At 54.1% G+C, this 25,441-nt stretch overlaps 1 protein-coding gene and 2 long non-coding RNA genes across 6 annotated transcripts in view; 2 read left to right on the top strand and 1 right to left on the bottom strand.

Annotated features, from left to right (window-relative positions):
• TSPAN11 (tetraspanin 11) overlaps window positions 1-25,441 on the bottom strand; it is a 72,529-nt gene that overhangs the window by 5,791 nt on the left and 41,297 nt on the right. For 3 of the 4 annotated variants that reach the window (XR_008511886.2, XM_002823077.6, XM_054527068.2), the window contains 4 exons: window positions 12,177-12,251; window positions 11,135-11,239; window positions 8,136-8,294; window positions 7,676-7,762 (listed from right to left, as the gene is read on the bottom strand). Coding sequence is in view for 3 of the 4 variants with exons in the window: in XM_002823077.6 (XP_002823123.3) it covers window positions 7,676-7,762; window positions 8,136-8,294; window positions 11,135-11,239; window positions 12,177-12,251 (426 nt within the window). In the remaining variant the exon portion in view is untranslated. Of the gene's footprint in view, window positions 1-6,186; window positions 7,520-7,675; window positions 7,763-8,135; window positions 8,295-11,134; window positions 11,240-12,176; window positions 12,252-25,441 lie in introns of those variants that run through there. The other variant, XM_063712101.1, reaches the window with a different exon arrangement.
• On the top strand, window positions 2,164-4,053 carry LOC129049095 (uncharacterized). Its single transcript, XR_008511888.1, has 2 exons — window positions 2,164-3,760; window positions 3,900-4,053. It is a non-coding gene; the product is annotated as an uncharacterized LOC129049095 (long non-coding RNA).
• Window positions 10,344-12,745, top strand: LOC129049094 (uncharacterized). The gene is made up of 3 exons (XR_008511887.2): window positions 10,344-11,037; window positions 11,390-11,515; window positions 12,137-12,745. It is a non-coding gene; the product is annotated as an uncharacterized LOC129049094 (long non-coding RNA).

Below are 25,441 nucleotides of genomic sequence, written 5' to 3'. Positions count from 1 at the left end.
CAGGTGGAGCTCTATCCAGTGGGAGGAGAGCAGGCTGGTGGAGATGTGTGTGTCCTGTACCGTCTCTGACAGGCTAGCTGGGGGAGGTAGTGTGGAAGGGGCCCATCCTCTTTCCCTCCCTCCTCCTCTCCATCCCTCCCAACCTGGAGGACAGCGTGGAGCGTGAACACTGCTTTCAGCCTGCAGACTTGGTGTTAATCCACCTGGGGCCTCAGGCTGAAAGGCGGCTTAGGAGGTTATCTCATCTCCCGCTAGCTTTACCCAGGCGGCTGTCATACCGTTCCACCCATGCAGGTGTCCCTACCTCATGGTTTGATGATTTTCCTGTGGGATTTTCTGGATCTTATCTGTGCTAAGAGGGAGGCCAGAAGGGAGCTGTTTGACCAGAACAGGTTTGTGCTGGAAACCATGTCTGCATCGCCTGCAATGTATGTCTCCTGCTTTGGGAGGACTGGAGGGGCCACGCGCCCCCAGCAGACAGGCTCCTGCACGAGCTGGGTGTTCCCAGGGAGCCTCCCAGGACAGGCACAGTAAGGGGCAGAGGTGTGTGGGCCAGACCCTCATCACTGCGTCCACATGCACACACACACTTGCGCACACACACACACACGTGAACACCACGCTGAAGCATGTGGAGGGGTACAGGATGCCACCCCGTCTGGTTCCTGAATAAGCATTGCCATCTCCCTCCTGACAGAGGACACTAAGAAACCAGCACGGATGGCTCCAGCAGCCAGCAGGGGGCACACAGAGACAACACAAGGCCAGCTAACCGCAGGTGCTGGAGGTGGCAGAAGGGGTTGGGCCCGGCTTGGAGGCCCAGCCGCACGGTGCCTGGTGCTATCTTCTGGCAGCTGCCTATGTGTGACACTTGGCCACACATGGAACATTTTTAACAGGGAGGCCGTCCTGCCTTCAGCTTCCTCTGAGGCTTCTGAGTCAGCACCTGGCTGTCAGCAGAGAGCATGAAGGAAGGGCCAGGGAGCTTCCAGGAAGTCATTCTAAAATGATTGTTTGGTTTCCCTTTTAATGACCTGCAGATCCCAGTCTTGACTGTCTTATGTTTTCTATGCTCTGAGACATGTTTCCATCTTGCAAGGTGAGCATGTTGGAGGTGGGCTAGGTTCTACTTGAGGCTGCGCCAATGGCCTGTGTGATCTTGGGTAAAGTCACCTCCCTCTCTAAGCCTCAAATCCCCCTCTGCCAATAGGAAAACATCCGGTCTGTGCACTGGTCTAGGGTCTTCCTTGGCGAGATTCTTTAAAAATTAGAATAACAGGAACCAACAGCACAGCACCCAGTCCTTCCAACACCCCAATCCTTTGAGAGGCCAGGCAGGATAAAGACCCCTACTCTCCGCCTGCAAGCCAGGGCTTTGCACATGCTATTCCCTCACCCTGGCTCTTTCCCCTCTGTCACTGCCTATCGGGCTCCTTCAGGACTTAATGAGATATCACTTTCTCCAGGAAGCCTTCCCTGACCTCCCGTGACTGGTTAGGGCCACTGATGTTTGCTTCTTAAACCCCAGGACTCCTGCTAACACAGCACCTAGCACTGCACTGTGACTGCCATTCACTTACCTGTCCCCTTCCTTCAAGTAAAATCTCCCAGGGAGAAGGGATGGCACCCTGCCTGCAATGGGGCCCTGGCACTGGGGACAGCACCTGGCACACAGCAGCTCTGTTCCAAAGTAAACACAGCCTCCTCTGCCGGCTCCCTGGGCGGAGGCTCCCAGGAAGCTGATGTGAGGAGGGCTGCAGGAAAAGGGCTGGGCTCCTGTGACATTTTTAGTGAAATGTTCCCCAGCCAGAATATTCTAGAAATTAGCTTCTAAAGTTATCTCAAAGTGGAGTGCCTCCAGAGTCCACCCACAAGAGGGGAAGCTGGTGCAGAGGAAGCAGGCCTGTGAGCTGGAGGCCTGGCCAGCTCTGCCACAACGGCTGTGTCACCTTCAGCAGGTGACTTTCTGGTGAGGTTTGATATCTTCAGATGTGGATGAATAAGATGAGCCTGGGGACTCTGAACCCTGAATGTATGTTTGACCCAGCTGGGAGGCTTAAAAATACCCGTGCACAGACCTCAGCCCAGCCCAGACAATCCGAGCCAGTCTGTGGAGGGGGCGTCAGAGCAATGTGTTTTTTTTTTTTTTTTTTTTTTAAATGGAGTCTTGCTCTGTCGCCTGGGGTTGGAGTATAGTGGCACAATCTTGGCTCACTGTAACCTCTGCCTCCCGGGTTCAAGCAATTCTCCTGCCTCAGCCTCCCGAGTAGCTGGGATTACAGGCATGTACCACCATGCCCTGCTAATTTTTTGTATTTTTAGTACAGACGGGGTTTCACTGTGTTAGCCAGGCTGGACTCAATCTCCTGACCTTGTGATCCACCTGCCTCGGCCTCCCAAAGTGCTGGGATTACAGGCGTGAGCCACTGCACCTGGCCACAATGGTATTTAAAAAACTTGATTCTAGCGTGCAGCCAGGGCCGGTGGCACTGGTCCAGGTAGCCTGTAAGGCCTTTCCAGGCGGAAGAGTCTGATTGGGTGGTACCTCAGCACTGTGATGATCCGTCCAGGTCTGAAACTGCCTCTGGTGTGCTGTTCCATGACTGAGGTGGGTGAGAAGCCTGGGGGGCCCCTGCTGAGGGGATAGGTGCACTCCCGGAATGCAGAACCTCAGCGTGGAGGGGCCTCTGCCGATCAAGTGCAGGGGATTCTCCCTTCAGCATCCCTGCTGGCCCCCAGCCTCTGCACCAACCTGCAGCCACAGGGAGTTTAGTACTCTGCAAGGGCCACTGTTTAGCAATTCAAATTGTTAAAAAATTCTCGAATGTGTCTCCTTGAAAATAATTCCACCTACTGTTCCCCTTCTGTCCTCTGGAACCTCCCAGGAATAGCCCCTTCTTTCCCCACATGACTGCCTTGGGCAGTTCAAGACCACGAGGATGCTGCGTCTGCTCCCCATCTCCTGACCTCTCACTTCTGATTTCTGGGCCCCACACTCCCCTTGCCACTCCCTCTGCATCGGGCCGCACAGTGGCATCACTAGAGAGCTTCACAAATACACTGATGCCCAGGTGCCAGCCCCAGACCATTTTGTTTCATTTTGCTGTGGGGAGTCTAGGCCTGGGGTATTTTTTTTTCTTTGAGAGGGAGTCTCTGTCGCCCTGGAGTGCAGTGGTATGATCTAGGCTCACTGCAACCTCCGCCTCCTGGGTTCAAGCGTTTCTCCTGCCTCAGCCTCCCGAGTAGCCGGGATTACAGGCGCGTGCCTCCACGCCCAGCTAATTTTTGTATTTTTAGTAGAGATGGGGTTTCACCATGTTGGCCAGGATGGTCTTGATCTCTTAAGTTCATGATCCACCTGCCTCGGCCTCCCAAGTGCTGGGATTACAGGCCTGGGGTAGTTTTAAAGCTTGTCAGGTGATCCCAATGTGTAGCCAAGGTGGAGGACCACTGCCCTGGGGCTCTGCGGAGGTCTGGTTCCACCTGGAGGGTGGCCTGAGCTGGCACCTCCCACACCCTGGCTCTCTCCATGATTTCTACCAGTGCAGTTCCAGGCCACATCTTTGTGGGCAGCACCCTATCATGTAACTCAGGCAGATGCCCTCTCTCTGTTACAGGCTTAAATGCAAAACAAAACAAAGCTCAAGTGCAAGGACTTTAACTCTATTAAATGTTTTACCCTTCGTTTCAGCACATCTTCACATCCAACAAGCTCTTTTTTCAGTGCTGGCTTTGTCATACAACAGACCAGAAATGCCAGGTAAATAGTTTAGCATGCTTCCTGGGTCTTTGTTGAGATCACCAAGAAAAATGAAGAGACAGATCTGAGGCTGAAGGCCACGGCCCGCTCCTGAAGACTTTTCGCCAAGCTGACGTGAACTCTCATCTCTCTCTCACAGCGTGGCCATCCAGCCTGCCCTGATTTCTCCTGAGCATACAAGTGCCTGGTCCACACGTTCACAAGGCAACAAGGAATGCATTGCCAAATACCTGGCTGAAATCAAGGTGTGCTCCCTTCATTAAATATTCTGCTTAGTTTTCAGTGTTCACAAACCATCTGCTTTAACACTCCAGGTGTTGCAGGACATCAGTCTCAAGGTCACTGGTTCCTGCGATGGGAACCTTACTGAAAAATCATAGAACGCTAGATCCAGAAGGTTCCACAGAAATGGGCTAGACCCACAGCTTTCAAGCTGTATTGGAAACCCTAAGTGTAGCTCAGGGCCACCAAGGGCAATGAGGGGAGGCCGTCATGCTAGGCTTGTCCCTGCCTGAAACAGCTCCACCTCCTATGGTTTATGTACGGGGCTCCTACATGAGATTTCCATTGAAAAGAGGATGCTGCTATTTAAAAAAGGCTCCCAAATATCCAATCTGTCCATTTTACAGGTAAGGACACTAAGGGCTCAGAGAGGGAATGAGATTTCCCTGAGGTCACACAGCAAGAGGTGGGGCTATGTTTAGAAATCAGGCCCTGTAATTCCCAAGCAAGATTTCTTGCAGTAGCTGGGGGCTGGGGAACATTATGACACCATGTTGGACTGATATTTCCTGAGCCTTGGGGGTCTTGGAAGTGCCCGGCTGGGTATGTAGGGGAGATAAATGCCTGGTGTCTGCTCGCTAGGAGGGAAACTATGACCCTGGGGAAGAGACTGATATGAGCCCTTTCTCAAAGCTTAGCACCCACCTGGGACTTGAGCAGTGTAGTGCCCAGTGTCAGCTGGCAGAGGGAGCACTAACCCGAGGCTTGGCCGCTGCAGGGCTGGCTCAGTGGGCCACAGCAGAGAAAACTGGGCAAGAGGTTGAGAGCCACCAAAAGCCATTCCACAGCAACGGCGAAGGAACGGACTACGTGGTGGGGGTTGTGAGTGGGCAGGAGGCGTGGCAGACCTGTAGGTCCACTGCTCAACAAGCTGACCTCTTCAATATCAGACTTATGCAGCAGTGCGGTTTACCCTGACCGTCGGCGCTGGGCATCCGCAGCCCCACTCCCTGCCCTCGGCCTCACTGCCCTCGTCTGCAGCTTCTACAGGCTCTCAAGGCCAGAGAGGTGAAGAAGAAATGGACAGAGTGGCCCAGGCCTGGTCAGTGTCCATACAGAGCAGGCCCCCTCAACACCTGGAGTAACAGGTTTCTGGAAAGTTCAACTGCTCTATGCTGCTGAGCATCCCTTCCCGTTCCCACTGACTACTCCCCTGGGGTTCAGCACACAGGACAGAAGCCCTGCCCTGGGGAAGTGCAATAGAGGGGCAATGCTCATGCCACCTGGGCTCCCTGGCCCTGCAGCTGAGTGAGGATGATGGGGAGCAGGCTGGTCTGGCCAAGGAACAACTAGAGCTTTTTTTTTTGAGAGACAACGTACTAATGCAGAAATCATAAAAATGATGGGTACCATTTATTGAACACCTGCTATCTTCTCAGCCATGAGCCAAGTGACTTACATGGATATTGCTAATTCCCACCACCAGACAAGCAGATAAGGTATAACTAGCTCCATTTTACAAATGAGTAACTGAGGCTCAGAGGTGAAAGAACTAGCCCTAGGTCACACAGCTGTAGGTGCCAGAACCAAGATGGGTGTCCCTCCAGAGGCGACGGACCCTCCTCCCAGTGTGTTAGGCTGCAGCTAGACCCTCCAGGCCCACAGATGATGTGAGTAGGTGGCACCATGGTCTCCAAGGACCCTGCACTGGAAGTCTCTCCAAGCCAGCCAAGGCCACTGTCCCCTGCTTCTCTTTCCCACAGACCTCTGTGTCATGGTAGGGAGTTCGGGAAAGCAAAGAACCATAGCCAGGAGACCTGGGTGCTGGTTCAGGTTCAGGGTGTGAGGCCCTGGGTAAGTCACCTCTCTGGGTCTCAACTTTCTGATCTGTAAAATGTGGAGAACAGCTGGGTGCCATGGCTCATGCCTGTAATCCCAGCACTTTGGGAGACCGGGGCGGGCAGATCACCTGGGGTCAAGAGTTCGAGACCAGCCTGGCCAACATGGTGAAACCTCAGCCTCTACTAAAAATACAAAACTAGCTGGCGTGGTGGTGTGCGCCTGTAATCCCAGCTACTTGGGAGGCTGAGGCAGCAGAATTGCTTGAATCTGGGAGGCGGAGGTTGCAGTGAGCTGAGATTGCACCACTGCACTTCAGCCTGGGCGACAGAGGAAGACTCTGTCGCAAAAAAAAAAAAAAAAAAAAAAGCGAAGAACACTGCTCCTTGTCTGGCCTGGGTCTCAGGTTGTTGTGTGGACCCAATGAGAGGAAGTATCAGAAATCCTCTGAAGTCTACGGAAAACTGGAGAAAGACAGCTTCCACTTCCGGAGGCCTTCCTATGTGCTTCCTATGTACTTCGTAAGTGGGTCACAGGCATCGCCTCATTCTTAGACCTTAAGAGCTGGGGAAATGGTCCACATTTTGCAGATGAAGAAGTCAATGGACAGGGAAGTTAAGTAGCTCAAGGTTACCTAGGAGCAAAGCCAGGACTGGACCCGGGCCTTCTGAGGCCAAAGCCTCTGCTCCTCCCCTTCTCTAGACAGTGCTTAGCCCTGGAGTGGGAAGGGCTGCGCAGGACAGCAAGACTCCTAGAAGGACAGCCCACACTTAGCTCCTGCTGAGCGGAAGCAGGCGTGTCCATGAGCTGGGGACTGCAGAGGCCCTTGCCGCTGAGGAGGCCTTCCTGGCTCCCCTCCGTCAGACCCTTGACTAGAGTAACCTGAGAGAGTCACCCTGACTTCCTGGGTGGCAGCTAGGGGAGAGGGTACAGGGAGAAATGGGAGCTAAGGGCATTGCTCATCCTCAGGGAGACAGCTGGATGAGGACGTGCGCGCGCGCGCGCACACACACACACACACACACACACACACACACACACACACACACACACACACACACACACACACACACACACACACACACACAGAGTCACTGCCCTGGACACCAAAATCCACAGATGCTCAATTCCTGATATAAAATGGTGCAATATTTGCATATAACCTATGCACATTCTCCCCTATATAATACCTTAACTCATCTCTAGACTACTTATACTACCTCATACAGTGTGAATGCTAAGTAAACAGTAGGTATATCGCATTACTCAGGGAATGATGACAAGGTTGTTCAGTACAGATGCAATCATCCATTTTTTGGAATATTTTTGATCTACAGTTGGTTGAATTCACGGATGCAGAACCCATGGACGTGGAGGACTGACTATACACACACACAAACACACATGCACACACAAAGGAATGAATGCAGATACGTGCACACTCACACACACATGCACAAGCACCCCTAAACACATATACGTGCATACAACCCCAACCACATGGACCCAGAAGCATGCAGACACACGTACCACAGATGGCTTGCACGCTCGCCCCCACGTGCACACACATGGGGTGCATGCACATACCTGAGCCCACACTCACACTCCGCCCAGGTCCCTGTTCCTGACAAGTTCATGTTGTCCCCCAGCTATTTTCCTTCATGTTCTCTGGGGGAGAGACTGACCGTGGGATTCAGCCTTGGTTGCAGAGGGAAGGGGAGAGAAGAGAGCAGGGTAGGGCGCGGGTGTGCAAAGGGTCAGTTATTTCAGCCCAGGTGGTTACTGAAGACCTGTGTCAATGGGAGAGGGGTTCAGAGCCCTTCCACCCCCGCCAGTTCCCGCACTGCAACTCACCTGCAGGCAGGCCACCCCGATGCCCACCGCCCCCATGAGCAGCAGGTGGTCGGCCAGGAACTGCTCCAGCTTGGTGAGGCAGCCTCCCTGTAAGAGATGGGCAGGTGATGCGGCCATGGCCCAGGAGCAGGCATGGGTGGGGACGGAGGGCAGGCTGTCACTGCAGCAGAGGCTGAGGACAAGCCAGAGGACTCACAGGCTGGACCCAACCTTGAATTGCTCACTGGCTACTTGAGTGGCCCCAGGGGCATGCCATGGTGTCCTAGACTCTCCGGTATGAGCTGCTTGTCCCAGGGCTTTGTAGAGACTCTGGAAAGCCCCAGGCATTGTGGGCTCGTGGCCAAGGAGCACATGTGTCCTGCTTTTCCCACACCCACCTGCCTGACCCAGCCTTTCTGGGGCTCCTGAACGGCCAGGCCAGGGCCCTCTCCTCACCCCCAGCTTGAGCTTGGGTGCTCACCTCCACCTTATAGATGTTGGAGGGGTGGGCCCGCTGGCCGCAGCGCGCCACCACTGTCTTGCAGCAGCTGTCAGGCACCTGGCGGCCCTCGGCCTCCCGCGACAGGATGTACGTGCTGTGCTGCCAGTCGGCTGAGCTGTTGCTTCCGCAGCACTTGAACTGGAGGCAGAGGCAGAGGCTGGAGGTGAGAGGCCTGTGTAGGGTTCCAGGCTGCAGGACACATTATTCAAATACTAACCCAACCCCTATTTGTCTACCCGAACCATGGTTAGTTAGTATTTGCATCATGTGTTTCCCCTTCCCATGCTTTGAGCAGAGAGCTGGTCATGCCAGGGCCCTTTCCAGACTCATTGCTGAATGGCCTGCAGGATACCTGCTTGCCAGCTTTTTAGCCACCCGAGTCCTTTAAGGAGATTATGCTGGGTGTCTTGGGGGCAGGCTGGGTCTGCGAGGTGGGTCCCCAGAGAGTGAGGCTGTGTACCACTGGGTGGCAGAGCCCAGGGTGGACAAAAGCACAAGGCAGGGGAGTTTCCTGGTCACCCAGGGGTCAGGACGTGGGGACAGAGATCTAGCCTGGCCAGAGGCTCCCAGGCCCCCATTCAGGCTTTGAAGTCTCAGAGCCCCAGACCCGCCCATGGCACTGGGAGACCAGTGTCAACCAGAGGGGTTGTCATGAGTGCTAAGACCTGGGGTCATCTGCACCACCCCAGGACAGGGAAGCGCCAGCCCAGATATAAAATGATTCCAAGACAGTGGACATGGGTTGCTTCTTGCCTTTCCCACTTGCGGCACTGAGATTCAAAGTTCCTACACAAGACAGAGAACAGGGCTGCTGTGAGGCTGCCGCTGGTGTATGTCTGGAGGTGGGTGGGGTGGAGGTATGTTTAGCTCAGCTAACGAGAGTTTGCTAGGCAGCTACTATGTGCCTGGAGCGAAGAAACTTGAGTTAGGCATGGGGCCTACCTTTGGGTAGCTTAGCATCCACTGTCACGTAGTAGATGACAGAAGCTTGTGTGTGGCACAGAGGAGGAAGGGGTTAATGCTCTGTCCAGGGCCAGGAACAATCCACAGGGATGAACAGGGGCCCCAGGAGTTGAGGAGAGCATGACAGCACACAGAGCAGGGACTGGCACAGCGCGCAGAAGGAGTCACGCGGGAACTGCACATTCCACGTGACTGCCGGTCTGTGCTGGTGCCACCTGATGGCTGTGTCATTTGTAAAATGCGGACAACAAAAGTACCTCCATGCCATGCTGTTGTGAGGACTGAAAGAGGTGATTCATATAAAGCACTTAGAAGAGAGCCCAGCGCCGAGTCAGTGGTGAAGGAGAGACACCTGCTTCCACCATCACGCTTGTGTGAATACAGCTTTGTGTGTCTCTGTCATTTATATCCATGTGCTGCTGCTGGAGGGCCGGATGCTGGCCCTGGCTCTGCAGCCACTGCTTTCTCAGGGCTCAGTCTCCTGCCTGAGACGTGGCCTGGGGTTCTAAGTGTTTCTGGCCTGTGTGAGGGCCGTGTCCGCATGCACAGACACCCTGCAGGTCTTCGTCAGCGACACAGCCTTCGCTCTTAGCTGTACCTTTCCTCATCTGCCCCTCGCCCTGACCTGCCGCTCCTCTTCACTTAAGCAAACCCCGCCTCTGCCCATGGAACCCTCCCAACCTCCGCTGCTCTCTCTTCTGAGGGTGGCCCAGCCTTGCACTGCATGCACATCGCCTGCTGTGTGTCCAGCTTCCCCGAGGGCAGGGAAGCTGCCTCTTTGTCTAGCACAGTTCCTCACAGGTGAGGCCCAGTGAGTGGAGTGCACACTTAGTTTTGCACAGGGCTGGCCACCAGTGTGTGCTGCCTCCTCCTGGTCCTGAGCTAAGCCCATGGGGTGCAAGTGTGTCTGTGGGTGTGCATTTGTGTGTACACGCGTGTCCTGGGCCACTATTTCAGAGAAGAGACTCCTCCCTGAAGCACCCACTGGGAGCTGGACCTGAGTCTTGGAGAGATGGGGAGGGGCCTTCCAGTTGATCCATGACACCCCTGGGGCTCACAGCTCCCCACATCTACTTCCTCTACTTGCCTGACATTCCGGGGCCAAGACCAAGCCAGGTCCAGGGGGTGGGGTTGGGGAGTGGGGTGGCAGAGAGAAGGGGGACCAGAGTGGGCAGGTGGCGCTGCCTTGAATTTTCTGACATGGACACATCCGGATCCTAGAGCAGTGCTGTCCAGGAGAACTTTCTGCAATGAAGGCAGCGTCCTACATCTGTGCTGTCTGATCGGAGCTCACTAGACACATGGGCTAATGGCACTAGAAACGTGGTTGGTGTGACTGAGGAACTGAATGTTGTATTTAATTGAGCTGGAAATAGCCACATGTGGGTGGTGACTACCGTATTGAACAGGACAGCTCTGAGGTCCATTTGCCCATCCCTTATGTCTGGTCAGGCCAGTGGGTGTCCCTGGAGGGATTTGCTGCATCTCTTCTTAGGAGAAAACCTTTCTGTCCCCCAGCATTCTGTCTGATGGCTCACGCTGGAGGGTTCTTGCGGCAGCTTAACTGAAATACCTCTGCTGGTTACAGCTCGCTCTTACGGAGCCGCAGCAGCCAGCTCCCCGGGGAAGGAGGAAGGCAGCCCCACGGATATAAGCAGCCTGGAGAGGAGCTTCCTGGCCCAGATCCTGGCAGGAGATGGAGTTCTCCTGGCACAGCCGGCTTCCTGGCCCCAGAGGCCCCAGAACGGGAAGGCAGCAGGGGTGGGGCCTGGAGGAGGTGGTCGGGGAAGGAGAGGAACCAGGCTTCAACAGGTACTTTTCATGGCAGGGGGGACATCTACAGATGTGACCGTGTTTAATGCTCCTATGCCCTAAAGAGGTTTCATTTCAAGGATGTGACATCTGAAGCTCAGAGAGGGTAAGTAACTTGCCTAGGGTCACCCAGAAAGGAAAGAACAGTCGGGATTTGAACCCATGTGGGCTTGGCCTTCAAGGCTATATGGGGCATGGCTTACATCCTGCTGGAGCCGGTCTACTGAGGCGGTGATCTGCGTGGCTCCGGGCTGCCCGTAGTTCTCAGCCAGAGTCCGGTTCAAGTGCTGCTTCAGTTCATCACTCAGCTGAGGAGGGTAGGAGCGAAGGCCCCATCAGCGGGACCAGCCCCACCCCTGCCCTGGCACCGGGCCCACTTCCAACCCCCCGCCGCCCACCCCAGCTAATTCTAGAACACTGCAGACTGTGGATGGTGTGATGCGGAGGTTTCTCAACAGCATAAGGGACCATCAGTCAGAGACAGTGCAGAAGACGGCTATGGAGAGGAAGACACAAAAACTGAGCCCCAACTTAGGGCAGAGGTGTGATGGGCAGAGCTGAGAGAGGCTGGGGAGGTGGCTCAGGTAAAGGGTCACATCCAGAAGCTGGTGGGAGACGGTGGTGAGGCCAGACACAGGGTGCTTTGAAATGTCTGTGGATCTTAACTGTGATCATGAGGTGATGTTGAAAATATTTATAATTGTTACCCTGTGGGCATCATAGCAGCACTGGCTTGAAACAACCAGCAGGGTCGCACTGTCTCTACCAGCCAAACATCACCGTGGTCATGACCTCGAATCCCCGGTTCAGAGGGCTCAAGGGTGGGAGTGGATAGGACGGACTCTAGGACTCACTCCATCCTTGCTCAATCCAGGCAGGCAAGGCCTGATCCTGTTTCGGGGTCTGGCATGTGACCCTGGCCCAGGCCTTTCTTCTTGGATGTGTCTGACAGATGGATTCATCCTCTAGACCATTGGAAGGGGAGAGGGATGACCCAATGTCCCATGGGAAGCCCCGGTCCCCAGCTCCCATGTGGAAGACATCAGCATCCACAGATGCAGCACAGAACTGCTGGAGCCAGGACCAGCAGCTGGGATGCAGACGTGTAGGGGGATTGCCAGGGCCTGGGAAACAGGACCACCCCTGTGCCTTCCTCAGCTTCCCTCATCACAGTGCAAACCTCCCTACACCCACTGCTTCTTCAGGGCACTGACAGAGGATGCAGGAGGAGAAAACGTCACTTACCCTCTGGTAATACACATGGGCCAGGACTCCCGCCACCAGCTCAACCAGGAAGATGACGAGCAACAGGCAGAAATACTAGCAGCAAAGAGAGAGGACTGTCACCACTGGGATCGGGATGCTGCTATGACAAATGTTTCCCCACAGTGGTGGCGGTGGTAGAGATACCTGCTGGGACCCCTATCATCCATGCCATCTTCCTCCTGGATGTACCAGCCTCACTGGCTGCTGGCACCAAGTTCCCCACTTACTCCTTCCCTCTTTGGTCTGCTGACAATTCAGTACCGCATGTACCCATCCAATATGTATTAAATACCTGCCATATGCCAGATGCCAGGTAGCGTAAGTGAGACAACTATTGCTCTCAAAGTTATTGATGGTGGGAAGACAGACGAGTGACTGCAATGCTGTGTTACAAATGCAACTATAGGGTAAGCTCTAGAAATGGTGGGAGGCTCCTGGTAGGGTGGGCAGTCAGAGAAGGCTTCCTGGAGGTGGTGACACCTAAGTAACATCTTTAAGGACTGAATAGGCATTTGCTAAGTGAAGGAGGGAAGCACATTCCAGGAAGAGGGGAGGACAAGTGAAAAGCCTGGAGCCTGCAGGAAGCATGGGGCATTTGTGTTCAGGGAGTGGAGAGAGCCCTCGTAGTTGGAGTGCAGGGACCAGCGTGGACTGTGACAACCAAGGCTCAGGAAGAAGCAAATCAGAGATCCAGGGGAAGGTGATTCCTGTGTTGTCTTTCAGCCCTGATGCCCATTTCCTGTTCTTCATGGCCCTGCAGGGGTTCTCATTCCCCTAACCACTGCTCCTCCCACCTCACAGCCCTGCTGCTGCTGCTGGCTTCCCAGCCCTGCACTCAGTGTCACCTGTAGAAGGACGTGGGCCCTGCTTCCTTCTCACTCCCACCTGGTTTGCACAGTCAGGGGGGCTCCTGAGACCCTACTTGACCAACTCTGCTTGCAGGAGCCAACAGGCCTAGAAGGCATGTTGGGCCTCCCTCTCTCCCCACCCTGGAGGAGCACGGAGAGGGGGATGAAGCTGGCTACAGGCAGCCACGGAGCTCACAGGCGGGGACAAGGAGACAGAAGAGAGAAGAGAGGGGAGAGGGGGAGAGAGGGGGAGCACTACTGATGGAAATCGGCCCCACTGTGGGGAAGCTCAGCCAGACTCATGAGCACCTGCCACCCAGGCTGCCCCCAGGCATTGCCCGCCCACCTGGCCACAGCAGGGCAGCTACCCATGGTCACTGGGATGGCTGGATTCTAGGGAAGGCCCAGCCTGTGGGTGAGACTGAGACTCTAGGGCTCACCCAGCAGGGAAAGGAGTGTGGGCAGGAGGGATACGGTGGCGGGTGGCGGGGGTGGGTGGTGGGCAGAATAGACAGAGCATTTCAGAGGCAATGCTAATCCATGGGCCCATGGGCCTTGCCCAACCGTCTCCTGCACCACTCAGCAGGGAGCCTGGCATGGGCAGGGGATTAAGGAATACAGAAGAGGGGCCATTTCTTTTCGCAGGAAAAGAACTGTGGTCCAAGAGCAAGGTTTCCTTTCAAATGAAGTGCATTACCCACCTCCTCATTGCAATTTTACTGTGTTCTATAGGCTCCCAGCATCAGGGACACAGAGTTTCCAGTCTCAGAATAACAGTGTCAGGCCTAGCCCCATCATTTGTGGGGCCTGAGGCCAAGAGCACAAATGCAAGGTCCCTGCCCCTTCCTTTCCTACCCCAGGCTCTTTGCTGCATCAGGAAAAACCTCCAGCTCTGTCTGCCCCTCCCCCAGGGTCAGATGCCCCTTGCGGGATGGGGGGTGTGTGGAGAGGGCTGGGTGTGGTGCAGGCTAGGGGCACACATGCCAGGGGTCTAGTCAGCCTCAGGACATGCTTGCAGATGCTGCTTGCAGGCACAGGTTGTCTGGACAGAGGATTCACTCTCCTGGGTCCCTGGGAGGAGGTCAGGAAGTGGCGGGAGGGAGTTGCAGATTCCACAAGGGCACATTCCCTCTGCCCTATGGACTTTCCACTCCCTAGGGAGGAGTGTGGTTGAAGAGGGCCTCAGGACAGGGGCCTGAGTCTGTGTGTGGTACTGAGTGGTATGCAGGGTAAGCTGAGGCAGGAGGCTGAAGAGAGCATCTGTGGATGGTCCCCCTGCTTGAGGAGCCTCTGAGAAGCAGGGCTCAAACACTGAGGAAGGCTGGGGGAAATGTCAGTGGACTTGGGTTGGGTCCAGGCTCCACCACATGCTGGCTTTAGCTGGATGGCTGCTAGTGCTTAGGTGCAAATTAGAAAAACGTGGCTCAGCAAGAGTTGCATGGGCTGGATTTCAACCTTCTTTGGTCCCCTCGTGTAGGACGCAAAGTTTAGGGCCAATGAGGACCCAACGAGAGGGGAAATGTACTTTCCAGTGATCTGACCTGCCTCCTGCCCTCCCAGAGCTCCAGGTCCCACAGCATGAGGGGTGCGGTCCTTGTCAGCCAGTGGCAGGCGCAGCCAGCCCAAGCCAGAGTGTGATCCCCCTGGGAGCGGCCCGGCCCATCAGACAGAGCATGGCTACACATTCACCCTCACCCCACCCAGGGTGAGGCATCCTTGTTTCTGAGTCTCCTTGACTCAGGGGCTCTCCCCTGCCATGCGCTGCTGGGCCCTGCGGCTCCTCTCTGACATGCATGCCCTTCCTGCCTGCTCCAAACTTCCCTCCACCATCCCCAGCTATGGTGCTGAGGCCAGCTCCTTCCTGCTGCACAGGACCTGAAGGCATTGATGCCAGTGGCTCCCAGAGACCTCTGGGGCATGGGAGGAAGAGGTGATGGAGTGCCCCTAACTGACAGGAGCAGCCAGGCTGCTGGCAGCTAGGAGAGCCGTATCCTGGCATCTCTCCACCTTCCTTCCCTCCATCACCACTGTGAGCTGTGAGTCAGGCCTGTAGGATACTCCTGGATAGCTGGCAGTGTCACGCCGCTTCTCGGGGGAAGCCACTGCCCCAGTTACTGTTGAAGACAGGGTGGGGAACAGGGAGGATGGGGAGGTAGAGATACTGAACCTCACCCCTTGGTTTAGTGGCTGGCTAAATTAGTACATGCTACCCCTGCACAGGCTGGTTCAGAGGCATCAAACAGGCTATCTGACCTGCTGGAGTGATCAGGAGGAGGGGAGAGTGCTTGGCAGGGGCGATGGTGTGTGGGGATAGCCTTCTCGAGCTCCAGTGTGTTAAGATGCCTGGGAGGGGAGTGAGGGCCTGGCCTGGGGCTTCGAGGGGACTGAGGCCGGGTGCTGGTGGGCACAGGCGCTGGCTCCAGGCAGCAGCTTCCACAGCAGGGAGGCTCCAGGTGTGTGACTCACCTGGGCAGGTGTGTGACAGGCCAGAAGGCAGGCGAAGGGCCCCTCATCAAGATGCTGGGGCTTCAGCCGTGTGAGGTCATGGGCTCAGACAGACCTGTCACCTCTGCCCCTCCACCCTGTACCTTACCCAGCCTTTCCTGACTCCCTGGGTCTGGTGCGATTGTCTCAGGGCCCCGGTGGCACACGCTGGCTCTGTGTGCAAAGCTGAAAAGTGTTCCTGGTGTTGCTGCACACAGTTCTCTTCACACAGGCCAAGCGTCCACCCTTCGGGCCTTTGCCCTGCCTGTCCGCCTGCCTGGAATGCTGGTGCCTACCCGTCCTTCCACACCCGGCTTGGCTCAGTCTTGGCTCCACCAGGCTATCCTTGGGCAGGAGCAAATGCCACTCCCCACCGTCTGAATGCCTGCAGCGCGTCATCTGCTGTCTCCTGACACCTGCACTCTCTGCTTTGCCCTTCTCTCCTCAGCTGGACTGGGCTTCACCTCTGTGTCCCTCCCCTTTGCCTGCCGTGCGGTTCCTCAGTGTAGGTCATCACCGGATGAGTGACACAACTTTACCCATTGCTCTGTAGCACTGCTCTTGCTTCAGGTGTTACCACTCTGTCCCCTAGAATGACTGTGAGCTTCGGAGAAAGAGGGACCACATCTGAGGTTGCTTCTGGCTCCTCCACAGTGCCTGGTATGGTGCTGGGTCTAGACATACGCTCAGCAGACATCCCTTGATAAAGACGCAGGAGTGCACTTTCTAATAAAGTACGCCTATGAGACAGCAGAAACTGGCTGGAGCATAACCAGCCCCATGCTGGGGGCAGTAGCTTAATCTTTTTCTGATCTGAGAGTAGCATAGCACAGTTACCTTAGTTAAATTTACACCAGTGGTTCTCAACCTGGCACAATTTTGCACCCAGTGGGTATTTGGCAAAAGGAGTATCTAGAGGGTCGAGACCCGGATGCTAAGCACCCCACTGGGTGCAGGGCCGTCTTCCGCAGTGAAGAATTATCTGGCACAAAATGCCTGCAGTGCCGAGGTTGCAAAACCCTGGGTCACACATTTACCTTCAGGTTCTCAGGCTGATGCTGGGACTTGATTTGCTTATGTGTCCCTATGCACTGTGGGAGCCACAAAAATAAGATCCAAGGAATGTTACCTAGCTCCCGAGGAGCTGGAAACGGAACATGGACAGAAGCATGTGCAGCACCGTACCTGCCTGGAAGGGCACCTCTGTGACAGAAGGCTGCTTGCCTTGACAAAAGGAAGGATCAGGAAGCCTATATTGCTTCAGCTCACATCCACATGGGACCCCGGGGCTGGAATTCCACGAGGCCAGGTATAACCCAAGACTTCTCAATGTTTCCTTGGGGATCATCTGTTTTCTGATGCAGCTGTGGATTCCTCCGGTAGCCTCAGTGAGCTGGGGAGGGGTGTGACGCCATAAGGTTTGTGTTAGGGGTTGACTCTAGGAAGCATCAAGAAGGTTCTGGAAACACCTTTTGCCTTAAGTTGGGTTTGGTATTGCTTTTTGAATTATTATACAAAAGTCAGTAATAAGAAATTCTCAGCCCATATTTCCATGTGGTTAGAATTCACAGGACCTCATGGTGTCCTGCTTTTCCTAGCTCATTGTGCCAGAGAGGGCCCCCGCTCCACCAATAGAGCCCAGAATTCTCTGTAGGGAGCCTCCAGGATCACTGGCCCATAGCTTAGGAGGCAATACCCCAATTCAGGGCAGGCTGGCCTTGCTTCTCAAAACTTAGTAGAGGAGCAGAGGGCAGGCAGGTTTTCTGTAGTGGGAGCAATAGACAGGCATCCCTTCCAGCAAAAGAAAAAAAATAACCCTTTCTTGGCAGAGGCAGTGACTTTCTCATCTGCACAGCCCTGGAGCACCAAGCCTAGCCTAGCACATGGTACCCACATGTAACAGTAACAGCCCACATGTACAAGCTTTCCCAGGTGCCAGCCCCCCTTGCAAGCACATTGCATGGTGTCTCCTGTCCACTCTTGGAGATGAGTACTAAGCATTGCTCATCACATTGCCACATGGGCACGAGCATCAGCCTCGCTTTATAGATGAGGACAGGAGCTTGGAGACTCTAAGTAGCTTGCTGGAGGTCACACAGCAAGTACGTGGTGAGCGAGGAACAGAACCCAGGAGTTCCAGCTGCAGAACCTGTGCTCTGACCTGCTGCATGGTACTGTCCCCACTAAATGGGGGAGGGATGGATGGATGAGCTCACTGGGCTCACTTAGGGTAGATTCAGCATTTTAGGGCAGGTGTGGTTCAGGTGAACACAGGGGTGTCAGTGCTCCTCTGCAAAGGACAGAGTGTCAGGAGAGGTGAGGAATGAGTAGGTGAAGATGGAGAGAATAGAAGGAAGCCCAGGGAAGCCCTCCCTGGGCGCATAAGCATCTGTCACTGCCCTGTGCTCAGTCCCCTGCCAGCTGTCCTGGGCACCAGTGGGGCAGGCAAGAGATAATCTAGGTGGCCCTCTCCCCACCTCCCCCCTGCGCAGCCGGCCTTCCTCTTTGCCAAGAATGGCACAATAGCAACTTTTACCTGCTCCTCCCTGCTACTCCACCCCTTGGCTCATCCTGGGTTCGTGGCCATGGATTCTAATGCCTGTCTCTGCCCCCTCTGCCCTTCACTTTATTCAACCCAGCCTGCTCTTACCTCAGAAGCTAGACAAGGCACTGTTGTACAAGCCTGAGAATCACTCCTGTGTGTGCACACAGAGCCGTGCACAGTGAAGCCTCCAGCCTCTGTGCCTTATGCTCTCGCTGTTCCTCCTGCCCGGAATTCCCTACCCCGACCCCATTTGTGTTCTACTTATTGGCTGCTCAGCCACCAACACTCTCAGCTCAGGCACAGCCTCCATGAAGCCCTCCCTGAGCCAGAAGTTTCTGAGCCATGGTCTCACTGTTAGCATCCTTGTTTCTGAGCCTCCCTGACTCTGGGGCCTCCCTGCTTGTCTTGCTCCCTGGGACTGTGTACACGCGGATCCCTGCTTGCCCTCCTGGCTCTGATCTTTACCTGGTTCTGCCTTCATGGTCCCTGTGCCCTTGGTGTGACGTGAACCGACCCCACTGACCTCCAGCTCCACTCTGGTTTCTGTGACTGGTCTGCCCCCTGCAGGTCCAGGGCTGCTGGTCCTTCCAAAATCGATCCCCTATGCTCTGACAGAAACAGGTAACGAGAATTCCAAAGAAAGCTCCTGTAGCATCTGCCCCAGAGTCCTCCATAAGAACTATCCCATTTCAAAATATGCCAAGCTGGAGCAGTGTGTTAAGCATAGAATGGGATCCAAACATTCATCTTTCCCTGTGTAGCAAAGCGATTTTACTTCCTATTAATTCTTTAATGGAACAGTTTAAACTAGAAGCAAAACTGGGTATTTTCTAAAACTATAGATCCAAAATGAAACTAGAACAGCATAGCACTCTCTGAACCAAACCAATGTTTTTTTGTTTTTTTTTTTTTACACGAGGCCTTGCAGGAAATATGCAGAAATATTTCACTGTGACATTAAGGTGAGTAATTAGATAGTGAGTCCTTTTTAATTTTTTTTGAGATAGGGTCTTGCTTTGCCACCCTGGCTGGGGTACAGTGGTACAATCATGGCTCACTGCAGCCTCGAACTCCTGGGCTCAAGCGATCCTCCCACCTCAGCCTCCTAAGTAGCTGGGACTACAGGTGCATACCACCATGCCTGGCTAATTAAATTTATTTATTTATTTATTTGTAGAGATAGGGTCTCACCATATCGCTCAGGCTGGTCACAAACTCCTGGCCTCAAGCAATCCTCCCAGCTTGGCCTCCCAAAGTGCTGGGATCATAGGCATGAGCCACCATGTCCTGCCAGAAATTAAGGGTTGGACTTACATCGCTTGGGGGCAAGCTGAGCCCCAGATAGAGATTTTGGGGCAGATTCACTGGTGCATAACAGATAGGGCAGCTCAGTATCAGCTGGTGCCATCTTTGAGGTAAGTTTGAAGAACTTTATAAAACTGGAATTTCAAAATTTCTCCATTGGATTGATTCTGCCACAAAGAAGGGAACCTCACTGAAGCATTCCTCTTCTGTATCTCCAGCCATTCTGCATAATTAGAGAGAGGGTTTGTGAAGCTTCCTGCCAAGCCATATCCAGTCAAGGCAGTCCAGGCAGGTTGGGATGAGAGGCAGGTACTAGCCTATTCTCAGAACAGGGCGGCAACAGCCAAAGAAAACCCAAGACCCTGCCAAGGTTAAGTTGCAGGGAGGAGAGCCCAGCCCGAGGCTCCCAGCTGGCTGTGTGTGTGAGAGGATTACAGAGGAAGCCGGAGGAAGGGTCAGGGAGCTCAGAACCACCCACCAAACAGGAAAAGTGAAGCCAGCTGTTTCAGTGGCAACGGCCTCAGGGTGAATTATTTTCTGGCAATTAACCATTAACTGCAGCGGGCTCAGAGGTGCAGCTGCCCGGCCCATTTGTGCAGAAAAGAGAGGATGTGGATTTGGGAGCCTTCAGCCATTCCCGTAACCAAGTGTCACTGTTAGAAGGATGGAGGTAACCTCTACCCCTCCTGGCCCCAGCCCAGGGCTCAACGCCTGGGTTGTCCAGCTGCAACCACGCCAAAGGTTGGGATTCAGCCATTCCACCTGGAAGTGGCTTTACAGTGAGGGCTCAAGAATGTGCTCTGGCCAATGTCTGATACTGACATGTGGTTCTGGGAGCAGAAAAGGGGGCCAGGGCTAGGGTGCAGAGAGCCGGTGGACAGAGAGAGGGCATGCTGGAAGAGGCAGGGAGGGAAAAAACTGGGTCTTGGGGAGGCAGCAAGTCTCCTAGAGGCACATCAAGAAAATGTGGCTGAGGCCCTTCAATGTCCCAGCCCAAATGTTGGGGGTCTAAGGAGATCACACTGTGTGTGTTCCAGTGGGCGGGGAGGATCATGGAAGGAGAACATAGTTTCAGAACTCCAAGCCAAAGACAGGCATTTACTAGGATTCAAGCTGGGACTACTGAGAGCCCAGTCTGAACAGGCTGAGTGAGAGCAGCCCCCAGATTGGGCATTAGGGTCTGGCCAGCTGGCTGGGGCAATGAGGGCCAGACCCCCCACAGGGAGACACGGCGCAGGGAACTCAGAGGATGCTGGTGTTCAGTGGATTCAGGCATGAGGAAAGTGACCAATTGCTACTTCCTCCCAGTGCCCTGGAATTACCCAGACTTTCCCGTTGGCTGTCTTCTTGCAGGCTGTGGGAGAGATAGTACAGCCTGAAGGCACCCGTGCAATGGGCAAGGGTAGGACAAAGAGCAGAGGGTAGGACAAAGAAGAAGAAGGAAACACCAGGCTCCAGGGAACAGGGCAGCCTGGAAGTTAGGGAAAGCCCAGAGAGGTCAGAGCCTCTGACCAAATCTAATACAAATTTAAACTGCCCGCATGGTCCTTTGCCTTTTAATACAGGCGCCTCGTGTTCCTCACTAGACTCTAAGCCTAGAACTGGGTCAGAGTCCCTTTTTCCCTCCTCCCCTTCTCACCCTGCCTTGTGCCCAGCAGAGCAGGACATGCCAGGAATGTGCTGGAAATGCTTGTTGATGCTGACGAATTAGGCAGTCCCATCAATGCAATATGGAGCATCCACTGCAGAAAACTGGAGGGAGGTGGTGGTGGAAGCTAACTGGCCATAGAACCACCCCATCAAGACAATGCTGCTGGATTGTGGTGATCAGGTACACCTGCTGCACCCCGAGAAGGGTGGATGTCAACACAGACCCTATGAGTCTCTTGAGTGGTCAGCTTTTGGGGATGTTTGCATCCTGCTTCCCAAGGAGCCTTCAGGGTTCTGAGGTCCCCTGGTCCATTCCCCTGCCTGCACTGCATAAGCCATGCTGGATGAGGAAAGGACTCATGCTGGAGAGGGGTCGGGGTTCCCCAAGCCCTGGCTATAGAATGCTCCCTTTGGAGCATGGTGGGGGCAGCTGACTCAAAGGTTAAAGAGCCACCAAACAGATGAGGCAAGGCCCACCCTGGAGCTGGGTGCCTGGTGGAGCAACATAACAGAGCACGTCGGTAAGAAACGAGCCAGGGAGGACACAGTCCAGTTCCCAGGCATGGGGACCCAGGCTCTCCTCACCCTGAACTTCCCACCAGCACCAGCTACTTCAGAGGATGTGGCCCAGCTCAGGCTGCAGGGCCCTGCGGGCCATGGCCCTCAGAATAACTCTTATTTATTTAGGTTCCTTCTTAAGGGAGCTTGGTCATGCTGATGGCAATAGTGATGTGAACGTCCATTAGAGCCACATTTTTACCATCTTTTTATAATGTGGTGACTTGCTTCCCAGGACCTGAAAATACTTCTTCGTTATCCTCACACATCATCCTGTATAAAATGGCAACACAAGGAGGCAGGCAGAAGCTGAGTGACTTCCCCGAGGTCCCAGAGCAAGCTAGGCAAGGTACCCGAAAACCAGCTTTTGAACCCGAGCCCATATATTTTCACCTTTGATTGTGGACTTTAGTGCCCTGGTTGACCACGTCTTGGCCTATTGGATGGAGGTGTGGCAATTCTGGAGCCCCTTGTTTTCAGAAATTGGTTTTTAGAACTTCTTACTTTTCTATCCATCCCCTAAATAGAAAAGAACCCCCAATAAAGACCCAGTTTAGTCTGAATCATCCACCATGATCTTCATTGGCTTAGCATATAGAAGTTTTCAGAGCCCGCATTCACAACTCCAAAAACATCCCTTTCTTTTGATCTAGGTGGCCTCTGTTCCGGTTACTGACCGTAGCTCAGATGGCCTGAATTATCTCTCTCATGCAGTCTTTGCTAAAAAAGATCTGGTGTGAATAATTTAAGCCCCACTCCTGTTCCTGCTCGGCAGATTTCCAATGCCAAGCTGATCCTCATTTCAGCACCAGCAGAGATGTGCTATTTCTGTTCCCGATGGCCACATCCTTCTTGGGAAAGTGACCTTGAGGGGTTTCAGATGAGCTAGGAGGAAGGGCTGTGCCAGGACAGACATCGTGCCTGTGTGGAAGCTGGATGGTCCCCCTCTGGGTCATTCTTTGGGAGCTCCTCCCCCGCTCCTCCCGATCCAAGGTAGATGCACATCATTCAGATGCCTGGTCTTCCATATTTCCCTCTCCTCCTCAAGGATCACTTTGTCTAGTGATAGACTCACTGCCCTTCTCCTTTGGAGCTTCCCTCACCTGTCAGCTGATTCAAGATTTCAAATGGAAGTTAGACATGGAGGGGACAAAATGAAATGAAACCAAGAAGGAACTGCTAAGAGCTATAGAGAGCACTTTTACACTGCCTTAACCACACCACTTGACTCTAAACGGGAGCCTGGGTTTTAAAATTCCTACTTGTGTTAGCCCAAGAAAGGTTGCACAGGCACCTTCTTGGTTTAAACAATCAAGTGCTCGATGTTTAAGGGGCTGTTGGGCCAGGATGTGGATTACTCAGGATCCCCAGCTTTACCTCCTACTCTGTCCTTGGGCCAGTTCTGTCATTGGTTCTTTCATAGAGGGCAGATAAAGCAAAGAAAGCAGATTCTAGGCCATGGAGATTGCTGTTTGCTAGCGCCCTGGCAGAGATGCCTGTCTCCACAGTCTTGCGTTGGTGGCTGAGTGCATGTGAGGTGCATATGCATGTGTGTGCATGAATGTGTGTGCGTGCATGCACACTTTTTTCTGACCTCAGTTTCAAGCTGTTGCCTCCTTGATGTGTCTGTTTAGTGACTTGGACCAGAGAGATCGCCAGTTCTGTGTGGGATGGGAGTGAACACGGGCAAGTCTCTACAGAAGAGGGTAAAGTGGAGCTAAGAAGAGGCAGGGAATCTTGCACCAACCTGTCCAACAGCTGCTGTGCCCCTCCCTGCCTCAAGCCCCAGAGGGATAAGGCTCACTGTCTGTTGACTCCCCGAAGTGCAGAAGGGTAGGGCAAGAGGTGCCCAGCAAGCCTTTGGGCAAGCACAAGGCCCTGACCTTCACTGACTCTCCACATCTCTCCCACACGCCCTGGGCAAGGGCTTGGTTCCCTCTGGGCAGGCCATCCAGACTAAGTGACAGCCAGGTTGAGATGCAGAGGCTGAAGACATTCATTCTTCATGGATCAGCCTGGATGTATGGACAGATCTCATGAATAGATGGTGTAAGAGGAAGTGTGGAATGGCAGGCTGTGATCAGTGGCTTGGAGAGCACAGTGTGGTCAGGTGCTAAAGCTTAGGCTTCCCTTCTGGCCTTTGAGATGGCCAAGGGGAAGCACTCCTATGATTACACTATTCTCCAAAAAATCCAATAATTCTGAGTGTCTCCCACTAATGCCTGGGTGACCCACACACTCACCCACCCAGTGTCTTTCAGCCTGTAACCTTTGGATGGAGCACTGGAATCTGTGACCCTCAAGGTCCCTTCTAAGCTGAATATGCTCTGACCCAGGTGTGCTGTTCTTTCCTTACTATAATGGGAGCAATGAGGCACTGAGATGCCTGAGGCTTCTAGGGTCCCCTCACCACACCCCTGTCTCCTGCCCTAGGGTTCTGGGCTAGGTGCTGGAGGGAGCCTTCCCTTGTTACCAGCCAGATCTTCAAAAGCCACTGCTCCATGAAGACCTCTCCAGAGATGGAGGGCAGGGTGTGCCCTGCACACATCCTCCCCCTTGGCCTCTGGTCCCTCTTCCTCCCATCAGGCTTGTCCTCCTCCCCAGGGAAGCAGACTCTTAGAGGTGATTCCAACAGACTGCAATGCATAGCCCAGCTCTAGCCATTACTTGCTCCACATCTCAGCCCAGTTTCTTCATCTGGAAAATGGGGGTGAATATGACCTCTTTGGTTGCAGAAGAGTGTGGTGGGTCAGAGCGTGGGCTTGGAGGCAGACCGCATGCCACTCACCAGCAGTGTGTATCATGCATTTTAAAATTTCGCATTTTTCTTCTGCCTCCATAGCTCTACATGCAGGCTGTGCGCACCTGCTGGGGTGACCAGGTGCACCAGTGTGATAGGGCTGGCTCTGCTACAAGTTCCCCTTGCTACCCTCCCCTGAGTGTGACCTAGTGACATTTAAATGCACCAGTGGAATCCCCTCCTGCCTTTTCTTATGGCTCTACCCTGACCCCCAGTGAAAGGGTCTCACCCACTCTCTGTTCCTTGCCTGCTTGGGGAAGCCCTAGTCTTTGGCTCTCTGCCCGTGTGACCCCAGCCTCCTGGTGGAGTGTGCAGTGAATCTGTCTAGGACAGGGCGTCTGATCTTTTGGCTTCCCTGGGCCACACATAAAACACAGTAACGACAGCTGATGAGCTAAAAAAAGAAATCACAAAAAAAATCTCATAATGTTTTGAGAAAGTTTACGGATTTGTGTTGGGCCACATTCAAAGCTGTCCTGGGCTGCATGCAGCCCGTGGGCTACGGGTTGGACAAGCTTGGTCTAGGACCTGTGAATCTGGTAAACTCTGTTGTCCTGTGCCTCTCCTGTACCCCCTCTTGTGGCCACACCTGACTGACCGTCACCTAAAAGAACACAACTGCCAGGTGACTCTGGGCAAATTGCTTCACCTGCCTCTGCTCTCCGTTTCTTCCCCGTCCGTACACAGAGTAAGAGTTGCTGCTCTTTGGGGCAGGGCGAGGACTGAGTGAGTTGATGCGCAAGAATGTCGAGCACAGTGCTTGCTCGGCACAGAGTTCAGATTACCGGGACTTTGCAGGTTGCCGTAGTGAGGATAGAGGGAGGTGGCTCTAGTGAATAGTGGCCATTTGTGTTCTAATTGGGTTCTGGGAGGAATGCAGAGCCTGTTTCCCAGTGCTGCAGGGGATCGCTGGCCTTTAGTGGCTCCACAGAAGCAGGACAAATGGCTCTGGGTCAGAGGAAGGCGCTTGGTGGGGGCTTCTGTATTCCTTCTTGGGCTGTCCAGAGGTGAGTCCTGTCCTCTCTAAACAAGATGACCCGACGGAAGGAAGGAG

The sequence above is a fragment of the Pongo abelii genome, chromosome 10, assembly GCF_028885655.2.
Source record: "Pongo abelii isolate AG06213 chromosome 10, NHGRI_mPonAbe1-v2.0_pri, whole genome shotgun sequence".
Classification (NCBI taxonomy): domain Eukaryota; kingdom Metazoa; phylum Chordata; class Mammalia; order Primates; family Hominidae; genus Pongo; species Pongo abelii.
The sequence above is the reverse complement of the archived record's forward strand: the minus strand, read 5'-3'. Positions and strand labels throughout refer to the sequence as shown.